The 25,626-nt window shown below is 45.2% G+C and overlaps 1 protein-coding gene across 1 annotated transcript in view; it reads left to right on the top strand.

The window, feature by feature from the left end:
* The window catches only part of PSTPIP1 (proline-serine-threonine phosphatase interacting protein 1), a 28,068-nt gene extending 4,733 nt beyond the window's left edge, over positions 1 to 23,335 (top strand). Inside the window, exons 2-15 of the mRNA XM_063314266.1 lie at positions 2,317 to 2,417; positions 4,197 to 4,271; positions 11,030 to 11,064; positions 12,263 to 12,369; positions 13,988 to 14,050; positions 15,424 to 15,522; positions 16,126 to 16,171; positions 16,912 to 16,991; positions 17,685 to 17,783; positions 18,831 to 18,927; positions 19,299 to 19,386; positions 20,378 to 20,448; positions 21,104 to 21,204; positions 22,907 to 23,335. Of these exons, the coding sequence (XP_063170336.1) occupies positions 2,317 to 2,417; positions 4,197 to 4,271; positions 11,030 to 11,064; positions 12,263 to 12,369; positions 13,988 to 14,050; positions 15,424 to 15,522; positions 16,126 to 16,171; positions 16,912 to 16,991; positions 17,685 to 17,783; positions 18,831 to 18,927; positions 19,299 to 19,386; positions 20,378 to 20,448; positions 21,104 to 21,204; positions 22,907 to 23,038 (1,194 nt within the window). The 3' untranslated portion in view covers positions 23,039 to 23,335. The remainder of the gene's footprint in view (positions 1 to 2,316; positions 2,418 to 4,196; positions 4,272 to 11,029; positions 11,065 to 12,262; positions 12,370 to 13,987; positions 14,051 to 15,423; positions 15,523 to 16,125; positions 16,172 to 16,911; positions 16,992 to 17,684; positions 17,784 to 18,830; positions 18,928 to 19,298; positions 19,387 to 20,377; positions 20,449 to 21,103; positions 21,205 to 22,906) is intronic.
* The last annotated feature ends 2,291 nt before the right edge of the window (positions 23,336 to 25,626 follow it).

Here is a 25,626-nt window from a genome sequence, read left to right as displayed (position 1 = left end):
TTGCAGTTACAATGGTGATGAGAAAATAACTTTACAACCAATCCTTGCATATACGATCTTTGCCGGTCTGTAAAGCAAAGGAAAGTTGAAGCCCAGTTGCGGTTTCACTTAGCAACCACTTTGCTTTGCTTAACAACCGAGTTGCTGGTCCCAATTGTGGCCGCTAAATGAAGATTACCTGTATGTGTTTATAGCCAAGTCCCCTGTATCTGGGGTTACCTGTGACTTCCTTCCAATCTAACCCAGGGGTCCCTGCTGGCCTCAGCACCAATCCAGGAACGTAAAGCTGCAATGCAAATCTACGCATGCAGATTCAGAAGTAAAACTGGCTAGAGTCGAGATGATTCATTTCTCCCCCTTTGGACTGAAAAGGGCTTATATGAAGTTTCCAGTGGAATGGCTTGTAGTCACGATCGGAGGAGGGGCTTCTCTGGAAGGCTGATATACCCCTGGATTCTTAAACACAGGATCGGCAGAGGATCCCAGATTTAGCCATTGGCCTCTCGAAGGTGCTGAGAACCCACCTGGGCTGGAGCCCTTGAAGAGCCCCTCGAGGCCACGTTGATGCAGAGGGATCCAGGTGAACCACGCGCCTGACTCAGAGTAGGGCAGCTGCGCATGTTCCTGAATTCCCAAAGGCGGGGATGACTTTTCCCCTGGAAAAAGGTTGCTGTTAAACTCTTGACTTGAAGCTGGTGACTCAGCCAGCCAGAAGCAGCCTTCAAGAGAGTTGGGCAAAGAAGTCACATTCGCTTGACCGATGCCCGGCCTGCAAGCTCTCTAGCCTGGCTGGCCCGCACGTTGGCAGCAGTCTCGTGCGACCCAGCTGGGTGGTGAATGCTCCCGATTCCTCATCTTCACCAGGCCGCCAGGTCCACCTAGGAATGGCCAACGCGCACGTAGGTTTGCTTGGTGTTCTTTGCAGGCTTCTTTGCAAAATCAGGCTGGTCCTAAGGAACGTTTTCTACCAGAGCGCAGTTGTTTCTCCTTGAATGGTGGCTGGGAAGTGTTTGTTTCTGGGAATATTTTGCTGGTGTCTTGGCTGGAAGGAAGCCTTGGGTGATTCTGTGCCTCTAGAGTGATCATGGAGCAACAGGGCAGTATTCAGAAGTAAGTCCTCCTGGGTTCAGTAGGGCTTAACTCCCAGGTAAGTGTACCTCTGTCCTTGGGCAGCAAGACCGTCTTTCTCCATCAGATATATCCCAAGGAATCCCTTTTGTAAGGAGCCATGGAAGACATCTCAGCTCCTTTCAAATCTAGCTTTGAAAAAAAGAAAAGGAAAATGTGTATCGGTCACATGGTACTAGTCCTCTTGACGGGGTTAGAAAAACATTGGCTTTTTTTTTTCTGGGCTGTGCTGGATATTTCAGGAGTTTGGGCTTTATTACATTCACTGGATTTGAATTTTTTTTTCTTCATACCAGCTTTGGGAGGCAGGAGGAACATCTGTCTGTGATTGGAACAGATGTTTGTAACCTCAGGCCGTTACATAGCATAGCGAACTAATCACAAGGGTTAAAATATAGGACAGAAAGACACCAGAAAAAGAAAAGGATAAAAGAATCAGACATATTCTTTTATATCTTGGAATTCTTTTATGGGTTGGATATGTGGAACTGCTGGAAATGTTTTCCTAAAGGCAAATTGGTAGAAAGGGGACAATAAAACACCTTAAATCATACAGATAAGCAACCTCTAAAGAGGTGCCAAACAAATTTGTAGCCTAATTTTCCCAAAAAGCTGGTTTCTGACTCTTCCCTGCAGTTGCAGATATCTGTCTTTCCTTCAGAGATCTAGGCTCTTCCATATTTTAAGCAAATAGCTGTGAGTTTCTCCAGGACCAAACTGCACACCGAGCAGAAACAAATGGTCTTTTTTGCAATACCCTGCAAAACTTAAGGGCTGCAGGGAGACAGCTGTATCAAAAGTGGTCACCTTCTCTAGAGCAACCATGGAGCAGCACTGGTTGTGCTAACAGGATTCTCTGGATCTTGGCCCCTGAGCTTTAATCAAGACAAGACATGGAATTTAATTGATCCCTTGCACTATCAATACTTTTAGAGGGAAACTTGGTAGTTGGGGAAGCCATGCAAGGTGGACTTGCACCTTGTCTGAAAAAACCAGAGGACACAGGGAGGGTCTTCTTGCACTTGGCATTTATCAGAGGAAGGCAAGGGGACAGCAGTGACTAAAATAGTCTTTGAAGGCTGATTCTGCTCTTCCCAGACTGAGTCTGGAAGTGCAGAAAACAGGCTGTAGGATGAAATACCGTTGAATGGTGGTAGCTGATGGCTATACAAATATCCCTTCTCCTAGTGCAAAGAATTCACCCTTCACTCCGGATACGAAGCGCTGCTGCAGCGTCTGCTGGATGGAAGGAAAATGTGCAAAGATGTGGAAGACTTGATCAAGCAAAGGTAATGCAGAGCTCAGGCGTGAGGGGTGGGGGGATCAAATGGTACAGCCTCCTGTCTGGAGTTGCATTAAGGCTTCGAAAGCTCCAGGTATGTTGCTCATCAGTTAGTGAATGGATCTGAATCACCTTCCCCGGTTGGTTCTTCTCCCTCGGTGGGATTTAAACTCTCAAGAATCCTCACCCATATGGATGTTGGGACCCAGCTGCCGTAAACTGGAGGGGTGGTTTCCAATCTCCTTGGTACCACAGCTCAGTTTTGTTGCAGTACACCAGTCAGTGCAGGGGGGTCCCCCACTCCTTTCTTCCATCCCCTCTGCACCCAGCATCTCCTCCAGCTACAAATGATTCAAGCTGGTGGCCTAATTTCTTGCTGTTCTAAGGTAGGAAACAGCAAAGATGTTTGTGTACAAAGATACCCTGGGAACTGTTGCCTCCAGAGGTCCCCTGGCTGGCCAAATCTCCACTGCATCTCCTTATCTTGGCCCCCCTCCCCCCCCCAAAAAAAACTAAAGCGTCTGCCCACCAAAGTATTGCTCAGCCTGGATTCCAGGTGATTCCCAAACATGTCTGCTTAATGCCTGAATCTGAAGATGCTTATCAGATGCGTTTGGAGAAATATATACCTCAATTGTCATGCATTAGGGGTGTATGGAAAACTGATGAGTCATCCAAGAGTCAAAGTGACCCAGGGTTTGCCCCGTCTCCAGAACTATTTTAAAAGGCGTGAGTAAAGATTTCTGCGACCCGTGGAAAGGCCGCCTTCATCTTGGGGTTTAGTGTGCTCAAAATGTTATGGAAAGGGAGGAGGAGGAGGAGGAAAGAAGAAGGAGAAGGAGAAGGAGAAGGAGAAGAAGGAGAAGGAGAAGGAGAAGGAGAAGGAGAAGGAGAAGGAGAAGAAGAAGAAGAAGAAGAAGAAGAAGAAGGAGAAGGAGAAGGAGAAGGAGGGGGAGAAGAAAGAGAAGGAGAAGGAGAAGTAGGAGAAGGAGAAGAAGGAGAAGAAGAAGGAGAAGGAGAAAACTCAGAGCTATTCAAGAGCTTTCAATCCAGTGGTTTCCTTAGAGGGAAGGGGATCAGGACACAAAGAGGACACACTTTGCAAGCAGAAGATCACTTTTGACGAGGATCTCCCTTCAAAAGATGAAGGCCACAAGTGAGGGGAGAAAAATGTAGCCCGTTTCCTTCCTTCAACCTCACACCCTTCAAATCTCTGGAGATGGTGATGATGATGATGATGATGAGGTTTTTATCCCATCCTCGAGGTCACAAACTCTGGCGTGTCTTGAGAACTGGCCCAGCTGGATAACAGAATCCAACCTCCTAGGTGGTACCCATTTCCCTAAAAGGGAAACCTCTCAAAATCGGCAGCATCTACATCCGAGAGCCATTGGTACCTGAAGCACAGTTGTGGAGCTGTATCTCCTGCAAGCCTTGCTCCCAGGACAGATGCAAAAGCAGCGAAGAGCCTTTCCATCCGCAGCGCTGAGCACGAAGCCCACATGAGTGCGTACCTGTGGAACAAGTCCATGGTATCAGAGAAGGGTTCAGTTCATCTTCTCTTCCAACCCACCATGGCGTCCAAAGAAGGTGAGCTGTCCCCTCACCCTCTTTTCAAACAGGCCCCCGACAAAGTTCTTCCCTTTGCCGTCTTGTCCGGTTTCGAGAGCGTGCCTCACAGCTTCCAGACCTGTTCATTGCACGCCCCTGGAAGGATGGGGTGCAGAAACAGACAGAAGCCCAGCAGGGTTTGAGCTGCAAATAAAGACAGAATTTTATTTGACAGGGCCCAAGCAGAAGAACGCTATGGGAAGGAGCTGGTGCAGATCGCTCGGAAAGCAGGAGGCCAAACAGAAATCAAGTGAGTCTGCTTCAGTGTGATGTGAAAACTAATTACTTTTTTGTTTATATTCAGGGTCAATGCTAAGTTATTAATTAATGGTTAGAGCGTGCATCTAGTGGCTGTTATAGCATATGGAGCAGGGTTGGTGACAGCTGGCATTATTGGTTTAGCTCTTGATAAGGCTGAGTGGCTTTCAGTTGTGAGAATGAGACAGTTTTTGAGCTAGGTTTATAATCCACGGCTTGGCAGGCAAGTAAGAGGGGAGGAGGAGGAAAGAAGTTCCACCCTAACCCTAAGCCTAACCCTAGCCATAGGGGTTAAGCCTAAAAACAGCGGAATAAGGAAGTGCTTAGCGAGCTACCCTAATGGAATGGTGTCTGCTAGATGGAATTTTCCTCCCTGCTACCTTGATCTCACGGTGCAAAATTCTAAGTCTTGGCCCATCAAACCCACCCCGCATATGATTCTCAAGGATCTGGATCTGGACATGTCCTGCTCTCCTTTGCAAAAAAGAAAAAGCACATTATGCTATCTACATTGCTGATCTTCTGCTCCATTAACTCAAGGGTGTCTCAGCTGAGAATGAAACTATTTGTACGTATGTAGCTCTCCTTCCTTCCTTCCTTCCTTCCTTCCATCCATCCATCCATCCATCCATGAACTTTTATGCTGCTCCAGTCAAGTGGGATTCAGAGTAGCTTGGCTTCCATTCTTCCAATGAAAATTGACAAACAACATATCATAAAATCACAAAGCTACTAAGAACAGATGAGATACATGAAAAATTGCAAAGGTAACTATTTATGGCCCCCATAAATCAGGAGGAGTCCAGTAGCACCTCTTTAGACTTTTACCTGAATGCCTTTTAATAACATGTGTTAGTTTGGAAAGGTGCCTCCTGACTCCTCCTGATTTTTGGTTACCCTAGCCCAGCGCTTCCCAAGCCTGGGTAAATTACCCAAAATTGGGTAAAAGTGGTTTTTCTTTGGGTTACAACACACGAACCCGATACCCAATTATAACAGGGACATTTAAATTGACTTAAAGTTTTTACCGACATTGGGTAAAAAGGACATTCTGATCAGCGGTTTTGGGTAATGAAGGAAAACGTTTAGGGAGCCCCGCCCTAGACAAGCAGGGAGGAAGCTTTACGTCTTGAGAGCCAAACGTCTTGAGATGAATCTAGCTTTTACCCTGCTGGGTTTTAGGAGAGCCGTAAAAACATGGCTCTTGAAGAGCCCTGGAAGGTGGTCTTTAGGACACCCCATCCTGGGTTGTGTATGGAAACTCTGGTGGCTATAATAGGAGGATCATAGACTCATAGGCTTGGAAGGGACTTTGGAGGCCCTCTAGTCCAGCCCCCTGCCCAGTGCAGGAATCCTCACACCGTTCTGGAGAAATGGCTGTCCAGTCTTTTCCTGAAAACCTCCAGCGATGGAGCCCCCACAACTTCAAGAGGCAGGCCTGGAGGTTTTCAGGAAAAGACTGGACAGCCATTTCTACGGCTCTCCTAAAACCCAGCAGGGTAAAAGCTGGATTCATCTCAAGAAGTGAATCATTCCAAAGTTTAGCTTGTCCTGAAAGGACAGCTTTTCAACAGAAGGAATCTTGCAACCAGGGAAAAATGGTTAGCAAATTGGAGATACTGTATATTTCTAAAGGGTTTCTAATGCAGCATAAGTGATACGAGTTCTGACTCATGCTAACAGGAAAAACAGAGCTGGTCTTGAATACACTTCCTGTGCCATCATGCTTTATATAGAATCATACTTGCAAAAGGGGGGAGGGAGGGGGGTGGCTAATCATTTCCTATTCGTTGCAAGATTAATTCCCGCCAGGACCGGATTCCTGTTTAGGCCCAGTAAATGATGGAGTGGGGCCTAAAACTAAGTGCTGTTCCCCCAATGGTGCTTCCTTGGTGAGTTTGCTACTGTGAAAAGGGGAACCAGGACGTTCCTTAAAACCAGGAGTATCAGGATCAGACCGATTTAGGCTGCAAAACTCAGGGTTGCCAGTAGACGGTGGAAGAGTGGGAATTTTCTGTATTCTTTTAGTGTCCTCTAGTGGTTGTGTGGGGCTTTGCAGTCCAGATATGGTAGCCTAGAAGCAGAAGCCTCTTCACATTTCTGAGTGCTGGAACTTGGCTTCTTAAGAAGGTTCTTTATGGTAGGTGAGGAATTTGTCATTTCAGTTACAGACGGCACATTCTGTGGTCAACAGTTTTGTCTCCCCCCACCCCCTCCAGGATGGAGGGTTTCTTCTTCCTCTGCAAATTGATATTGAGGATTGGGGGAAGAGAGCTGCAGCCTTTTGCTTGCAAACCTTGTTCTCTTCCATTGAAGAGAATTGGGCTCCGTCCTCTGAGGTGACTGGTTTAGCCAGCCTCAGCAGCATCATTTGGTAGGGCTGCAAGATCTTCTTGAGAATGCCTTGGAGCCCAGGAAGAATAAATAATTCAGTACTCCCTGAAGTAAAGCCAGAGCGGTAACGAAGCTGAAGTTGAAATATTTTGGACTTATCATGTGAAGGCAAGTCATTGGAGAAGACCCTGATGCTTAGGAAAATGGAAGGTGGCTTGAAAAAGAGGCCAGGAGAAGACAAGATGGGTAGATACTACCACTTATGACACAAACATGGGCTTTTAAGAGTTCAAAGAAGCAGGTACTGACAGGCAGTGCTAGTGAAACGGTGTTCATCAGGCCATGAAGAAGCAATGGAATGGCCAAATAGCCACCAGATTTGGGCTGCAAAAAATGAAGTGGCCATGAGGTGGCACCAAGTTGCTAACAGAAAAGTCAAACTCCTTGCTGTCATCTGGTGGCCAAATGGAGTTTTGCAATTTGGATTTAGCAGGCCGCAGGTAGTATCTTGGCCTGTGTAGGTTTCAAGGATTTCAAGGAATTCGGCATAGGGTTACCTGCAAAACTAGCTTTTGTGGAATTCTTTGGCAAGCCCTGATTAAAGCAAATGACAGCTGAGTGTAATGTGTGAACCCAACCCAAGTAGGCAGGGATTGAAAAAAAAATCCAGGCATTGAAAAATAGGTGAAATTAGGTGTAGGGATTTGGAGTTTGGAGGAGGCCATGGCACTTAAGACCTGACTCTTCCCAGGGTGAGGTCAGAGTGGGATGAGAACGTCATGCGTGGCATCAGGGAAGTCTGAATGTGGCACCAGGTTTTTCTGTTTTGGCTTTACTGGTTCTTGTGTTTTTATTAATTGTATTTTCAGTGTTCTATATGTTGCTTTATTTTTAGATTATAAACTGCTCAGAGTTTGGTTTTAAGATGGGTAGCTATATAAGAGTTTTCAATAAAAGAATGAATGAATGAATGAATGAATGAATGAGGAATCTGCTTCCCAAGGCAACAGATAAGGGTCTAGTTTTCTTGATTTTTTTTTTAAAAGGCAGAGACTCAATTCAGAGAGCTACTAGTACCAGCTCCTGCTTGGGGTTGGGCCATTAAAAGAGAAGTTATTAATGTTTCCTGGGCAACAGGGAACAAATAGTCATAAGTTCACTAGATGCGAGCAGTTTAGCACCCCCAACTGTACACAAAGCCACTTCCTATATTTTACACAATGGGAGGTTAACATATGCAATTTTTTCTGCTGCATTTTGAAAAATTACAGAGCTTCACCCCCCCCCACCCCCAAACTCAAAAGCGGCTTGTAGAATGCAAAAGAAGCAGGCAGAAGAAGAGATGGATTGGGGTTTCTTTTTGAATAAGATGAATTCTCAGTTGGCTTCTACACAGATAAATTCGCCTGGGCAAATATTATGCAAAGCTGGTACAGTATTTGTGTTTTTAGCGATGCATTTCCTCTTGGGGGGGGAGGGATTGTGCAAATGTCACCCTGAAGCAACCCAAGGCTTTGGCAATAAGTTAACTGGGATCTGTCCTTTTCTCGCACCACAAAGCCCACCACAGCCTGTTCCTAACCAGGGTGACATCGAAAGGATGAAATGGGTTGTGACGTCACCAAGCCACCTCCGTGTTTTTGTGTTTGTGACCCAGTGTCACATGCAAGTACATAAGGGGCAGAGTTGGCATTGCGATGTTGAGATGCATCTTACCTTTTGTCCCCCTGCAAGCGCCTATATATTTTTCAAAGTCCTTCCTTCACAAAATTGTTGCCGAAGACACAATATGCACAGTCATCTCCTCCACTAAGATCTCCTTTATTTTCCTCTGCCTTCTTTGTTGATTTCTGACTCTAAAATATGCCATAAAGTCACAGATCTGTGTGCGTTCAGTAGCGTTTCTTTCCCTTTTATGTGGCTCAGTTCCGATTCTTTTAAAATCCTGTTATACGACGATGTCTGTTTTGGTCGCAAATCTCCGGCACAGTACGTGCTCCTGTGGATAATCTGTGTGTGTCTGCCTAGCCATCCCTCCCTGTTTGAAAAGCAGCCTAAAATAGAATGAAGCAAATTTCAAATATTGATAAAGCTCCCTTACCTAACAATAATGCTAACAATAGTGTTGTGTTTGGGGTATTTTCACCCCTCCAGCTTGCCAAGCAAGAAGAACATGAGTTGGGTCAATCTCCTGTTGGTAGCACCTTGTGTGGCTTTATCTTCCTGCAGAGCAAAGCTTTAAAAATGGTCTTGGCATGATCATTTGAAGAAACAAGAAACATACTGTGGAAGCCTCCAGAATGGCAGTGTTTTACTAGGAACGCTGGCCAGACCAGCTTTAATCTAATCTGGGATGAGACATTTGAGGTTCTGCCATGAAGAACGCACAGACTTGCAAGAGGAAATGTTAGCAAGGAAACATCTTTCTTTTTTCCCTTAAAAACTAAGAGAGGATCCAGCCCTATGCAAAGTTCAGTGAAAGATGAACTGCGAACAGGGGGCATTGCTTTTCCAATACTCAGGGACTTCTGTTTGTAGCACTTAAAACAAGTCTTGATTCTTGAGGCTGCAATAAACAGATTAAAGGTCACCCATTTATTTATTTAGTGTCTCTGAGCTGATAGAGACACAGTCCTTCACCAATGATCAACCATACCTCAATTCTTTCCACCTGCCTCCTTTGAAAGAGATTTAAACACTGAGGCCCAATGCTAGAAACCCCCAAAGCTTCAGCCGGTAAGATTTCAGGTCCGAACCCAGGACACTCCCAGCAAAAGGCTGTAAGTTTATTTTCATGGCTGGGCTAGTTCTAAGTTGGAGGCAAGACAATGCTGTGGTTGAGTGAATTCCATAAAATATTGCCATGATAATTCCTGTATTTCATGCCCTTTGGGGCACCTGCCCTGCATAGTTTCCTTTTTCATCTCTGCTTGTGGATTTGACGGCTAAACAGATCACAGTTCTTTGGTGGACTCTTGAGTTGAGTGGCTTCAAGGCCAGGTGGATTGACCTGGTTGGTGCACCAGTAAAATAATGCACTTTTTCTCTCACTGAAGAGATGTCAGATACTCTCACTCTCCTGATGTAAGGGGCTGTGAGAATCACCTTGGGAGACAGGAGGAAGAGACGCAGCCTAGACAAGGGTCTGACAAGAGATATCTCAGCCCACGGAAGGAATGAGGGTAGAGAAAGCCTCTCAGGAGGGACCCTTCCTAGTTTTCTGGGAAGTAAAAGTAAAGGAGGGGAGAAGGGCTTTCAGATTTGTAAGATTATGTTACTGTAACTTCATAATAAAAGCAGTGTTAGCACTCATAGTTTTGGTTTCCACTCTGGACTACCTCGAAGGGCTGACACATATTTTTGTACCTTCTACCAAAGTTCTAGGTAAATTAGGACAGAAAGGTTTGCAGAACCCAGAATTCTGCTTTGGGACAGTTGTTCCTTCCTTTACAGCTTTAAAAAGCGTTAGCTTTTTACTTTCAGCTTCAACACTCTCGAGAGATTTGGTTTTTTTCTAAAATGTAAAAAAGTTTTGCCGTGTTCATAATTCTTGATTAATCCTGCTAACGATGTGGTCCATTTTCACTAGAAACAGGATTAAAATGGAACATTCTGGGCTTTAGTTCAGTGGCGCAGCACACTTGCTTGGGATACAGAAAGAATTAGCACTGCGGTGGATGAGAAAAAAAATCTGTTTTTCTCTAATTGCTTCTCCCTCAAAAGGACACCACAATGGACTTGTTTTCTCTTTAATGTTCGTGTGCTGCATCTATAGTTAAATAAACCTTAGTACATCCATCATCTGACACCTACAGGGTAAATCGAGCGATTACATGTATACACATTGGCACAGCTAGTTGGAATGTGAATTTAACGGAAAGTTAAAAGATGCCACAAGGGGGCATTAAAGAGACACAGGAAAAGAAACTTACTCATTTTTATAGGAAGAAAAAACAAATGGAAATAATGTCCAGTTAATACAGAGGGGAAAAAACACATACAGTCAAAGGTGGTTTCAGTTCACAGTTTCAACCAGCCCTGCATTAATTTTCTGAACAGGAAAGAAATTCAACTGATTAATACTTAACCTTTCGTTTTGGACTCTGAGAAGAAAGCCTGAGGGCTTCTCTCGGATGTTCTCATTTCACACTTGTTCCTATGCAGTGGAGACGTTTGGTGTTGTGAAAAGATAGATGGAAAGAAAGTTGCGGTGCTGGGCATTTGAAGTCTGTCCTTGAGTATTTTCTGGAATGGTTTTTCTGGATGGTGGAACTTCAACCCTGGGCTTTCCAGAAGCATTGGCACGTTCCCACGCTGGCTGGTTGTTCTGGGAGTTGTGGTTGAAAGCCCCAAGTCTGAGGAATGTCTTTGGACTGGACTGGAAGGAAATTAATGAGTTTTGTTCTTTTTCCTCAGCACTCTGAAGACTTCGTTTGAAATCCTCAAACAACGTACGTACATTGGCGAGTTCTGCTTAGGATATTTCTGACTCCCTTGGGCAGCGAAAGTAATGGTTTTTGTAGGGTTCTTCCTTCTTTGCAAATAATATTGACAAAGTCATACGTGTTTTTGCTCAGCACATTTAGTAAAAAGCAACTTTGTACTTCCTATTCCTGCAGATGAACTTTGAGATTGAGAAAGGAGTGGCCATTTTCACCAAACATTCAGTTTTGGGATAATGCTATTTAATTTCACCGCAGCTGGCGTGGGAGAATCTGTCAATGTCAGAGGGAAGGCCCAGAAATGAATGAGAGAGGAAAATGGACTTTGTTGAGCTTTATTGGCCATTAAAAGGATATAAAGCCTCAGTGTTGTTGCAACCACATTTTTGGAATCCTCACTCAGCTTTCTTGAACCTCTGCAAACCTCCGTCTTTACACTGGCTGAGGGATTCTGGGAGCTGAAGTTTCAGACATCTGGAAGATACCCAGTTGTCTATCTTTGCTATACAGGTAGTCCTCGCTTAATGACCACAATTGGGACTGGAATTTTGGTTGCTAAGCAAAGCAGTCATTAAATGAATCTGACCCAATTTTATGACCTTTTTTGTGGCAGTCATTAAGCGAATCACTGCAGGCATTAAGTGAACCATGTGTTGTTAAGCGAATCATGCGGTTCCCCATTGATTTTGCTTGCCAGAAGCCAGCTGGGAAGGTCGAAAATGGCGATCATGTGACCATGTGATGCTGTGATGGTCATAAATGCGAACCGGTTGCCAAGTGCCCAAAATTGTGATCATGTGACTGTGGGGATGCGGCGACAGTCGTAAGTGTGAGGACTGGTTGCAAGTGGGTTTTTCAGTACCATCATAAGTCTGAACCATCACTGAATGAATGGCTGTTAAGCAAGGATACCTGTATAGAAGTTAAATGCTTTTAGAAATAACCAAAACTGCAGTCATTGAACCAAGATCATGGGGTGTCCTCAGAAGGATCAAGGGTATTAAAATGGTGGGTGCCCTGTCCTTTTCTCAGAGGTATGATGTGCATAGCATGCATATAAAAAGGGGGAGGGCTTTCATCACCTGGGTGCTCCTGTGTTTTGATGCTGTTGCCCCCCCTCCCACGGAAGGCCTCTTACCCAGGTATCTGATGTTCAGTATCTAGGGGCAAAATTTCAGTAAAGACAAACTCTGCATTTCCTCCGTAGAAATTGAAAGTGTGGGGAACTCTCACATCCAGCTGGCCATCATGCTGAAGGATGAACTCAAAGCCTTGGAAGAGTTCAGGGAAAGGCAGAAGGAGCAACGGAAGAAGGTGAGGCAGAAACTGGGGCATCCGGGGTGGCGGTGGCGGAAAAAGTCAAGGGGGTGACCACGTGGCGCACATACTAAGGGGTGGGGCTTTGACTGCAGGCCCACAGTTGCCATTTTGACTTTTTTGGCTTCTCCTGTGGACACCCTGTGCAGAAGACAGAAGGAAGCACCAGATCAGAAACACGGATTTGCCCTGACAAATAACGAAAGCATGGGGAGGTAGCAGAGATAATAATAATAATTACTTTTACTATTATTATTATTTATATTTATTGGCCACCCAACCCCAGTGGACTCTAGCAGTGTACAAAACTAATACATATATATATACTGATTGGTTATATTATTTTATTTTTTTCTTATTTAAAGCAAAAGTCTATTTTCCCAAAAGGTCTATAAATGGACAGATAATTACTGAAGTTCTCTGTTAGATGTATAATAATAATAATAATAATTTATATTTATTGGCCACCCAACTCCAGTGGACTCTAGGCAGTGTACAAAACTAATACATATACATATATATATATACTGATAATATATTCCTTTGGTTACATTATTAAATATTTTTTTCTTATTTAAAACAAAATTCTATTTTCAAAAGAGATCTATAAATGGACAGATAATTACTGGAGTTATCTATTAGATATACAAATTAACTATTACTCAATGTATAAAAAATAACTGATTCTATGTTTCAGATAATTGATTAATCACACCTACATATTGGCCAGATTATGTGCAAGCCTCACCCAAGATAAATTTGACTGTTACGAACAGCCACAACTTTAGTTTTTAGTTTTAACTTTCTCCGGTCTGCTAGTGAGCCTTTCCAAGAATAGAAAGCCTCTTCTTTTTTGAAAATACACTTTTGTTTTAAATAAGGAAAAAATATATAATAATGTAACCAAATCTAATAATAAAGAGGAGTTGTAATTCTAATGTATCTGGAGGGCTGCAGGCTAGGGGAGACCAACTGAATATCGCTGGAGAGGAATTTTAATTACGTGGAATCTAGCTGATCTCTAAAGGAATCTGGAGCTGATCTTGGGGATCGGGAAGGAAGGAGCAAACCGTTAAGGGGGGACTTGCAGAAAAGATGATACTGTCCTGGGAAAGTGAGAAAGAAACTCAAAATAACCCTGCCTTGATTTTGCTTGGTATAAGATGGGGCAGAGAGAAACTCCAAACGGCTTGCAAGATTCTGTGATTCTGCCTTATTTCAAGAAAGAACATTCCTGGAATCTCAGCTGTGCCTCTTTCTTGAGCTGGCCTACCTCGAAGGGCCGGCATGATCCAGCTGTTGCCCTTTCGAAGAAACCCGTTACCATCGTACAGATGGAGAAACGAAATCCCGATTCCCCCATATTTTCAAGAGTAAGCTGTAATGCGTGATAATTTGGAGCCACATGGCATTTCTAAGCTTGGCGCAGCCGTGCTGCCAATGGTTGAAACCCACTGAAGAACGAGAGCTCACTGAGAAAGGCCTAACACAGCAGAGCCCAAGCCTTGAAAATGTGCCAGGGGGACAGGGCCCTGAGAAATGGTTAGAGAACTGTGTTGCCAGCTCTTGTGGAAGGCCGAAGGAAAACGTAACACCAATTCTGTCTTTCCTGCAGTATGAGAGCACAATGGAACGAATACACAAGAACAAACTCTTAATGTTCAAGAAAACCATGGAGGTAAGAAACTCAGTCGTGGGGAGAACTACATTTATAAAGTGTATAAAACTGTCCAAGGGCCACGCGGATGTTGAAAGACAAGGTGGCCTTGCCTGCGCAATCACATCCTGTAATGGGGTATGGGAATAACCGTGACAGCCTAGACCAGTGTTTCTCTACCTTGGCAACTTCAAGCTGGGTGGACTTCAGCTCCAGCTTCAAATCCCATGCTGGCTGGGGGATTCTGGGAGTTGAAGTCCACACAGCTTGAGATTGCCACAGTTGAGAAACACTGGTCTAGACAATAGTTTGATAAGAGAAATCTGAGTCCAGAGCAGGAATGAGGGTGGAGAAAGCATCTCAGAATTGACCTCCCTAGTTTTCTGGAAAGTACAGGTAGTCCTTGCTTAACTACCATCCATTTAGCGACAGTTTGGACTGTGCTGAAAAAATGACTTGTGGTCCTCGCACTTACAACCATCACAGTGTCCCCACGGTCATGTGATCACAATTTGGGCTACTGGCAACCAGTTTGCATTTATGACCATCGCAGCATCCTGTGGTCACATGAACACAATTTTCTATCTTCCCAGCCGCTTCCAGCAAGAAAAATCAAGGGGGAACCGTGTGGTTTGCTTAACAACCACATGGTTCACTTATTGCCCATGGTGATTCACTTAACAACTGCCACAAAAAGGTCGTAAATCAGGTTGGATTCACTTAATGGCCGCTTCGCTTAGCAACCAAAATTCCGGTCCCAATTGTGCTCCCCCAAGTGGGGGAGATGGGCGGTAATAAAAAATATGATAAATAAAATGATTAAACTATCTGTAAAAGTAAAGAGGGGCAGGGGAGAAATGCTTTCAGACTTGCAAGTTTCTTTTGCGGTAATCTTACAATAAAGATAGCGTAAGTACTTATAGTTGGTGCTTCTTGTCTGGACTACCTTGGAGGGCTGATCTATTCTAACAGGTTGGCGTAGCAAAGGAGCAAAGAACACAGTGGGAGGGGGGGAAAACCAAGAAAACAGGAGCTTCTCTTTCCATGGTATGATGGCCGGCCCTGAAGCCCCTCTTTCAGATACCAGCCTTATATTGGCAGCTTTATTTCCAATCCCTTATGCACGGTTGACACCTCATTGACCCGTCTCTCTCTGCCAAAGCGTAGGGCTGGCCCCAGTGTGGAAAGAACGCCCAGAGAACGTTTGAATTATTTTCCAGAGCGGTCCTTTGACAAGACAAGGCCTCCCGGTCAGATCATTAATGCGCCAGTTGGATTAGCAGTCCGGGGTGCATGTTCTTCTTTCTCGCAAATGACGCCAAAGGGACCGTCCTCCCTTTAAGGCAGCTCTTTTCATTATCTTCTCTTCCTTGGGCAAATCCCTCTGCACGCAGTCCAAGAAGGCATATGAACAGAAATGTAAAGATGCTGATGACGCTGAGCAGGCCTTCGAGAGGATTAGTGCTGCTGGAAACCAGAAGCAAACAGAAAAGGTATCTCAAAATCTCACTTGGAGGGGTGGGGTGAAGGTGGAGTCGCAGCGAACTCAGCCACTGAACTGGCAATATGGGCTGTCGAGAGCGGTCCTCTTTGTTCCTGGTGACGTGATGGAATAGCGGGTGCCCTGTGAAGTAGATTCCCACGTTTACAAAACTGCTATGCCCGGGGAAAAGCCAGGCTGGTGAAGCCCTCCCTCTTCTCTGCATGCTACTTCTCTAGTTTAACAGAGGAGCCCAAAGTGATAGAGTCCAGGTTCATATTGCCCGTCTGAATGAGGACTAGATCAAAAACAGTCTTTGCAGCAGTAACAAATGAAGTCCACGCTCACTCTAGAACTAACACGGGTAGGACACGCAGCATGTTGGTGCTGGAACTCCAATCCTGAATCCTTATTTTAGAAGGTGCATTGAAAATGATCTGGTGTTTGGCATAGGCACTTTTTGCAAGAGTGTGTGCCAAAAGATGCTCAGTATCTCTCATTAAATATTTTATTTGCTCGGGTGCCCCCTCCCTCCCTCCCTCCCTCCCTTCCTTCCTTCTCTCGTCTCCCCTTCTCATCTGTTCTCACCTGCCAATGTTCCTTTTTCACATTTCAGAGCCAGACCAAGGCAAAGCAGTCCAGAGAGGCAGCAAATGAAGCAGGTACTGTTTAAAGCATCTATGAAAGTAAGATCTACTGTAAAACAAACACACACTATACAGCTCTGTGATGGCATCTTCCAGGCCTCCGATTTAGCCTGTAAAGCTGCAAGAACTAAAATAGCTGAATAAACAAAAATACAACTGTACCCTTCATTAAAAACAGTCAGAGTAAAATATAGGCTGACTTGCAATTCAACGTTTTGGAGGAGTCTCCTCCAAATAAGCTCTTATTTCAGGAGATTTTTATCCATGAACTGCAGGGTAGGCTATTCCTCATCAAAACAATACAGGCAGTCCTCGCTTAACAACCATTCATTTAGTGATGGTTCGGACTTATGACAGTGCTGAAAAAACCGACTTGTGACCAGCCCTCACACTTACAACTGTGGCAGTGTCCATGCTGTCACATGACCATGATTTGGGCGCTTGGCAACCAGTTCACATTTATGACTGTCGTGGTGTCCCGTGGCCACGTGATTGCCATTTTCAACCTTCCCAGCTGGCTTCTGGAAAGCACAATCAATGGGGAGCAGTGTGATTCACTTGAACAACTATGTGGTTCGCTTAACGCCCACAGTGATTCACTTAATAAACACCGCAAAAAAGGTGGTAAAATCAGCTCGGATCCGCTTAATGACCGCTTCACTTAGCAATCGAAATTCTGATCTCAATTGTGGTCATTAAACAAGGACTATCTGTAACACTTCTGTGATTGCACCCTTGTGCTTTCTCTCGTGCAGAAAGAGTGTACAAACAGAACATAGAAATCCTAGACCAGACAAGGACTACTTGGGAGCAAGAACATATAAGCACTTGTGAGGTAAGAAGTTGGAAGCAGCTTTTTCTTGGGCCCGAAGACCAGAGATGTTCAATCAATAGACACAGCTGATGAGTTTTCTGATTAAAATTTTTGACTGAGAATGGTGGGGTGGCACTGGAGGATTTTTAGGCGGGGTCCCTTTCCTCCCATCGAAGGGTGGGCAGGCAGGCAAGCCCAACACTACTTTCTCTCTAACACCAAGGGACGACCAGCTTGGCCACCCAAGTGTTGGCTTCCCAGATACGGTCACTTGTCTATAGTTTGCATCCAAATTCTTTTCACTGACAGGGTTCACCCATCACGGTAAGCTGTAGAATGATTACTGAGTGCAGGCTGGCCTTCAGGCCAGGGTTCCCAACAGTGATACTTGACATCTGTTGGACACCATGCGAAGTACTAGCCTGGAGGTGCCATTAAAAATTAAAGAGATACGAAGGATGCCAAGGACTGAGGAAGTTTGGAAACCTGTAGCTTAGGGCAATGTGTGACTGCACTAGGCTTGTATGTTGCTCCAGTCATCAACCAACATCAACATGGTTTATAGCTTTAGCCTGTTGCATGAATGTGGCCAATTTTGGCTCATAAACCATGGTTTTTGGCTTAGTCCAGTGTATGAACCCAGCTTTGTGCGTACTGTATCACATTTTGTGACAGGATCCTAAACTGATCCTTCCTTTCTTTCTCTTCACCTAGGCTTTCCAGCTTCAGGAATGTGATCGGATCACCATCCTACGGAATTCTCTCTGGGTTCATTGCAATCAATTCTCCACGCAGTGCGTGAAAGATGATGAGGTAAGGGAAAGATGAGCAGCTGTTCCTAGAGATCCAGAGGAAGGACCCTCAACTGCAGCAGATGCCCTCCCCAAGAACCTCCATATGTATTGAACATCTTCCCACCTGATGGCCAGGCTGGCTGGGAATGATGGAGATTGTAATCCCTCTCATTTGGGGGGCACCAGGTTTAGAAAGCCTGCCTTAGAGAGATGTAGTTGGAAGACTTTGGAAGAGTGTGAAGCATTCAGCAAACATGGGCATTGCTTTCGCTGTTGATCCCCCTCTGGAGCAGTGATTCTCAACCTTGGGAGCTTTAAGATGTGTGGACTTCAACTCCCAGAATTCTCCATGCTGGCTGGAGAATTCTGGGAGTTGAAGTCCACAGATCTTAAAGTTCCCAAGGTTGAGAAACACTCTTCTGGAGTATCATGTCTAGCCCAGAATGTCACACTTTAAAGCTGTAATCCTGTACATGCATACCTGAGAGTAAATTCCACCAAATTCAGTGAGAGCTGCTGTAGACACAATCTAATAAATCCAGGCAGGATTTGAAAGTCAAGCCTTATAATGTCTTAACTGAGCCTGATGGGTTTAAACTTAGAGAAAATAAGAAAGGGATTTGATAGCATTTGTCAGAGGCTGATACGTAAAAGGACGCAAAGAAATTTGGGCAGGACAAGAGCTAACAGTCTTAGATCAGATTTCCAATGAAGCTGAGATGAAATTTGTGAAGGAGAGCCATTTGACAGACTGAAATCTCTTAGGGGTGTTTTAATTCCGTTTCCTGCATCAAGTGAGGTCCTTGGACTCTACGATTCTAAACGTAGCATTTTAGAAAAAGGGTGGCCTATTTGCTCATTCATGCATGAAGGACCTCTAGCTCTAAGACTTGTACAAAACTGTAGAGGGTTGACCCTGTCTGCTTGCTTGCTATCTTGGGTTTCAAAATGTTTTTTAAAAAAATACTGTACAAGAACTAGGAGAATTTGCTTTAAAAGGAGTGATCAAGAGCTCCTTTCAAGGGCATTGACCGTGGGCAAAATCAATTCTTTCTTCTTTCCAAAGCTTTATGAAGAGGTTCGCGTAAGCCTGGAAAACTGCAACATAGACGCCGACATGGATTTCTTCGTTCAGAATAAGACGACGGGAACAGAAGCACCAGGTCTCTGTGCACAGAAGTGCTTTTTGGTGGATTGTAACCTGAAAAGAGGAGGAGGAAATCTGGAAAACGATAAGCAAGTCTAGGAGCAGCTTTGGCTTGTAGAAGATCCCTTGAGCAAAGTCTTCCATGACCTTGGAATGGCAATCCTCGGCTGCGGATTTTGGGAGGGTCCGCGCCCGCCCCCGGAGGAGGATGCCGAGACTGCTCCGCCTCTTTCAGCTGATGAAAACTGAACCTCTGATTAAATGGGGAGATGTTAAAGGAAACGCTTGGGTACAGGCGAAACGCAAGGCTCACCAAGTCTTAGCTGGCATGAGGTGTCTGGGGGCAGAAGGTTGTGTTTTCATACCCTTTCTCTGTTTCTGAAACAGCTGCCATCGGCTACGAGAACTATTACGAGAAAACCTGGCCTGTGAAAAGCTCCAGCAGCCCGACTCAGAGCTGTGGGATGATGAAAAGGTAAATGTCGTTATTATGGCCACTTTCTATTCATGGGCGCTTGGTTCTGTGATTTGAATTTTCCCCTGACGGTCAGAAGCTGCCTTGGGGTGGCTTTTTTCTTTAAAGGGAGCCAAGAAGTATTTCCAACAAATCAGCCAAACTGGGGAAGAAGAACAGGACAAGGTGAGGACATTCCTCCTCCGCTTGTGACCCTCCCCAGGGGTTTTTGGCCAGCTGCTGTAGAGAACTCAGTGTTGGATCCAGGAGGGCCTTGAGAGGTGCCAGAAAATGCATTTTTATTTCTTTATGGCTGCTATTCCTATGCTTCTGGAGTCTAAAATAGTGCCAAGTGGCGTGCAACAGAAACAAAGATTGCATCTATGCTGCAATACAGACAGTCCTCGCTTAACAACCATTCATTTAGTGATGGTTCAGACTTATGACTGTGCTGAAAAAAGCCGACATGTGACTGGTCCTCACACTTACGACAATTGCAGCATCCCCGTGGTCACATGATCATGATTTGGGTGCTGGCAACCAGTTTGCATTTATGACCGTTGCATGCAGCGTCCTATGGTCACATGATCATCATTTACGACTTTCCTGGCCAGCTTCTGGCAAGCAGAATTAATGGGGTACTGTGTGATTTGCTTAACAATCACATGGTTCGCTTAACACCTTCAGGGGTTCGCTTAACAGCAGCCGGAAAAAGGTTGTAAAATTGGGTTGGATTCACTTAATGACAGCTTTGCTTAGCAACTGAAATCCCAGTCCCAATTGTGGTCGTTAAGCGAGGACTACCTGTAGTACTAACAGGGAGGGGGTTGAAAAAGACGGTGGCAACAACCCTTTTTTATGTGTTGTGATGTAGATTAAAAAAGTCAGGGCTTTGATTGCATGCTTGTGGCTGCCAACTTGACACCCAAATGTTCTCCTCCAGAGCAAAGTTTCACCTCTGGTTGGAAACCTAGTAGGGATATAGCGTAATACTTTTCCTATTGATCCACAGGTTCTCCGACTTGTTGCACGGCAGCACTCGAAACCCTTCAGACAACAGCATTTCCACAATAACCCCAGCTGGTACGGTGGTTTTTCCAGGGAAAAATGCAGTAATTTCTTCAGTCCGAGCATGGTTTTGTTAAAACTGTTAAACTGGGCTGTGCCAACCTGATGCCTTCCGAATGGGTTGAGTCTGAGAACATGCAGTCAGCACACCAGGAAACTCATTTCATCTGCTTTCAAGGAAAACACAAGTTGTGCTCATCTTAATTCCCATCTTCCTTCCCCCCCCACCCCCACCCCCCAAATCTGGCATTTTTCATATGAACACCCTACTAATTGCCAAATTTTCGGGAAGCATAGCACGGAAACTTCTGAAACTATTTCGCCAGGATTGAGACCATAAGCCTGATTTCAGAAAAAGGAAGGCAGGATTTAATTCACCTGACCGGGGGCCGTGGCCTTCCAAATGAGGCCTCTGAGACCTGGGATCTAAATGTAGTATCTTGATTTTCCAAAGCAGCAGCAGCAGGCGAAGGTTTCAGAAACGGAAATAGTTCATTTGGGACAGGGGTGTATCATGGCATCAGCGTGACAATGACAGACAGGTTTCAGGAATAGGCCTGGCGGTGCCGTCGCAATACATTCTCCAGACCTGTGCAAGTACAGCTGGAAAGAACCTAGACTTTTGGCTCTTGGGAAAATCTGGAAGGAGCTAATCCATTTCTTTTTGCAGCTGAGAAGGCAGACGGTGTCTACGCGGCAATTCACACAGCCGAGTTGGAAAACCCGGCCATGGACCAGGAGTACCGAGTTCTCTATGACTACACAGCCCAGGTAAGTATCCAAGCCTTCTTTATGCGGCGTCGTTGGACAAGAGAGCATTGTCACTCCAGACAGAAGGCTCAGGGCTTGTTATTCTAAGGTATTTTCAAGAACCCGAGTGGGCTTCATTTTTATACATGAAAATATGCCTTCATCAGAGCAGGAGGCAGTATCTAGCTGAGCTTGAGAGACACTGAACAGAGTCAAACCTGGTTAGTACTCAAGACGATGGCTGGAATGCTGGGAGCCGACCCACTGGCTGGACATTTACTAAAGAGAAAGCTCTGTGGATCCAGCAGCTTTTGGTTGCGAACCAGTCCAGTTTTCTGAATTACCTTTAAGGTTAGGACAGGAAGCATTATAGAGGGGGTCCTCTTACCTACAAGGTTTGTTTTGGAAAGGACGGTTGAGCAATTCTTGGCATCGTGGGATTTAAGCTACAACGTCCAGTATGGCTCCACCTTACCTTTTCTGTTCTGGTTTTTAAACATTGAGATGAAGCTGCCAAATGTGGTCCTTCAAGAAAATTCAAAGCTGGACTAGTGGTTAAGGCAACAGGCTAGAAACCAGGAGGCTGTGAGTTCCAGTTCCACCCTAGGCATGGAAGCTGGCTGGGTGACCCTGGGCAGGTCACTCTCTCTCAGCCCAAGAGCCAATCAGGCGTGGAAGGAGAGTTCTGGCCCCTCCTTAGGCCTGAAAGCCATCTTGGTGACCTTGGGCCAGCCCCTCTCTCTCAGCCCAGCCCACCTCACAGGGATGTTGTTGTGGAGAAAAGAGGAGGAGGGAGGAATATTAGGTATGTTTGCCGCCTTGAGTTATTTATAAAAATAATAAAGGTGGGATATAAAATAAAATAAAAAATGAAATGAAATGAAATGAAATGAAATAAATACATGATCCAAGGAGACAGGCCATGGGATTACCAGGCTTCCCATCTAGGCACCAAGCAGAGTCTGGCTTGCTAAGGCTAGGAACAAAGAAAAACTGGCTTATGCCATGCTATGCTAGATGTGACAATTTACCACCTAATGCAATTGGAGAGTAATACAGGTAGTCCTCACTTAACAACCAGTCGTTTAGTGATGGTTCGGACATACGACAGCTTATGAACAGTCCTCACATTTACGACCATCACAATGTTGATTGCCATTTTCGACCTTCCCAGCTAGCTTCTAGCAAGCAAAATCAATGGGGAAACTACATGATTTGCTTAACGACCATGTGATTTGCTTAGTGACACCACAAAAGTAAATCTGTAAAATTGGGTCAGATTCGCTTAACGACTGCATCGCTTAGTGACCAAAATTCCAGTCTCAATTGTGGTTAAGTGATGACTACCTGTAATGCAAAACCTCTGTTGCAAATTCTGCATGTCAACTGAAGACCTTCTTTTAAGCAAAGATGCCAAAGAACTGTGTGTGCTTTCCACATTAGTCCTTCCTCTGAGCTGTGGTCCCAACCTTTAGTGAAATTGCTATATCATGCGCTTTCAGGCATTTGCAAATATTGGTTTGGTATTTGAGGATGCCATCCTAGCTCTGGACACAAAGGTTCTTTCTACAACATGAATTATGTTCTTGGATGTTCTTGGCATTCTTTGCATTTCTAAGGCTAATATTGATCTGGGGCCATAAGGAGAGACACTCACTCCATTGTAGCCCTTGCACTTTTAGCTGAAGAAATTTTCCATTTCTTTCCATGACTCTTTTTCCAGAATGAGGATGAACTGGACATCCGAGCAGGTGATATTGTAGCCATAATTGAAGCTGGTGAAGACGGCTGGTGGACTGTAGAACAGAACGGGCAGCAAGGATTTGTGCCTGGCTCCTATTTGGAAAAACTTTGATGGGAGGAAGACTTCTGAGGGCTACATTTTTAATTTTTCCCAGCTAGAAACTTTTAAAAACTCAGTTTTACTCTTTGCATGTGGCAGACAGAGAGACACAATTATACTCTTTACTTTAGGATAGACAACATCCTATCTTTTTTTTTTAAAGGACAACTATCAAATACATCGGGACATCCAAACTTGTACTATTTTTCTCAGCCTAAAAATGTATGACACCAAAGGTTCTGGCTGTTTGTCTACGGGCACATCAAGGCCCCGTCTGCTCCCATCAATGTATTGGCAGAACCCTGACCAGTCTTCCCCAACGGCAATTTCGCAAAACTGCCTGTGTCATTTTCCACATACGCTGATGGAGCATCCTGGCTGGAAACACAGTGGACTTTATAATAAACAACGGAAATGGAAAGTGCATTTTTGAAATGGTGAAATCTTCATTCCAGAAAAGGTGCCTTCACTTTTTTCCTATGGGTGAAATACAGATGGCACATCTAAGACAACCATCCTTTTCCTAGCAAGCACTTTTTGACTCGGGGTGAAGCAGGGGGTGGGGGAACCTGTCCGAAGCGCCACCATCTCAGATTCTCAGCTGTTTGCTGAAAATGCATCTGCAATTGTCCTAGTAGTGCACACACACACACCACCACCATTTGAAGTTTTAGCAGCTGAGAATCTGGCTCCAAATAGCGAGGAGGGAGTTCAGAAAAATAACCACGTGGTCTCCTCCGAAGACCCCTTTCATTGTATTAAATATTTTGTCAGAACATTTTATGATGTTTCAGTTTGAACACACTGGTGGCTGGGGGGTAGTTAACATTCAATTTTACACTATATTTATTATTATTTGCTGCAACCTGTAATGACAGTGACCATCGTCTTCTGTGCCCCCAGAATGTAAGGCTGTCTTGTTCCTGTCTGCCTAGGTGACTGCAGTTCCCAAACGATCACAGCTACTTACGCCTGTCAGAGCCCTTTTCACCACCTCGGCCCCACACATCATCTTTTAGGGTTGCCATCCAATCTCTTTGCAGGGGGATGTTTTTAGATAGCACTTTTGGACGACTGTTTCTTACCAGCATTTATATATTAAATCTCCCCCTCCCCAGTTCAACGCACCGTTAGGTAACTGGCACGCTGTAACCAGGGATCCTTCGCAATACAGATGTTCCAGAGGTAATTCTACTGCAGAATTTCAGAAAGCACCATAGTAAGGAATACCAAGATCCAGTTTTGCTCTTTCCCAGCATAATTTTCTTCCGTTACCCCTCTAGTAACAGAGCTTACGAATGAAGCCTCTTCCTTTACAGTGCCTCAGGAGCTGATTAGGCAATGCGCTCGAACCCATCCCATCTGCGTCACTTAATCTCTCTGCCAAAACAAAGGCGCTGCTAGCCAGAGATCCTTTACAGCCAGGAAGCAGGAACCAGAAAGCTGGGCTGCCGGTTGGGGTTTTGTAACTGATTTGATGGATGGTGGGAAGAGACAAGACCCTGAGTTTGGGGACAGCTGCGTTTGAGCAAGGAATGACTGTGCTGCGGGGAGCTGATGGGCCCCGGGGCTGGACCTCCTGGGAAAGTTGCAACCTTTCACCTCCTCCCCGTTAGCCGCTTTGAAGCAGGAGTCTGGTCACGTGTGCTCAGCGATGTGGGAAAAAACGCTGCCTTTCAACAGAAAAGGGCAGGTGCCTCAGATCTCATTGTCAAAAGCAAGAGGGGCTTGCAAAGGCTAGTGCTAAGCGGGAGCAGCACAGGGAGGCCTCCAGGGCCTTTTCAAGGCAGAAAATACCCTCCATCTCTCTCACAAAGTGTGGGTTTCTCCCTGAAACGGCCCTCCAGGAGTCCTGCAACTCTGGCTGGGCCTAGGGCCTCTTCACCTGCCTATCCTGCAGCGGGAGCCACAGCCGCCGCCGCCTCACGTCTCTATAGGGTTGAAAACTGTGAGTGCGGAAACAGCCACAGAAGGGACGTTGAAAATGGCACGAGTACACCCAGCAGGAACGATTTTCCTGGGCATTTGTGCAGCTTTGAAAGTTGCTGTGCTTTAGCAAAAATGAACTAAGAAAATTTTAAACGGGGGGTTCCAGGATTTTCCGTTGGCAGGGAGCCCCGTCCCACAGCTAGGGCGGGAAAGCCATTCCTCACCCTCTCCTTACCCCAGAGTGTTTCTCAACCATGGCAACTTGAAGACGCGTGGACTTCCAACTCCCAGAATTCCCCAGCCAGCCATGGGAGTTGGGAGTCCAGTGAATTCTGGGAGTTGAAGTCCACACGTCTTCAAGTTGCCACGGTTGAGAAACACTTTAATGGAGCTGGGGAAATAGGCCCCAGCGTTCTCCCTTTTTATGGATGGGATGGAGAACAGGTAAGGCTTCGGGGGGACTGAGACAGCCAACGGACACTGACTTCCACAGAGAAGCTTAGATCAGGTAACAGGGAATTCAGGAGCGTTAATGAGCAAGGATGATCAGCCCCCACAGCACACAGTCTGCTAAACCCCTGTAGGTTATTGTGCAGCACATGAAGAAGAGTGTGGCGCTGGATAAAGTTCAGGTTCTTTCAAGAACGATGGTTAAGAAAGTTAGCCATGGC

This window comes from Candoia aspera, chromosome 13 (assembly GCF_035149785.1).
Source record: "Candoia aspera isolate rCanAsp1 chromosome 13, rCanAsp1.hap2, whole genome shotgun sequence".
NCBI lineage: Eukaryota > Metazoa > Chordata > Lepidosauria > Squamata > Boidae > Candoia > Candoia aspera.
This window is presented reverse-complemented; position numbering and strand designations above follow the sequence as displayed.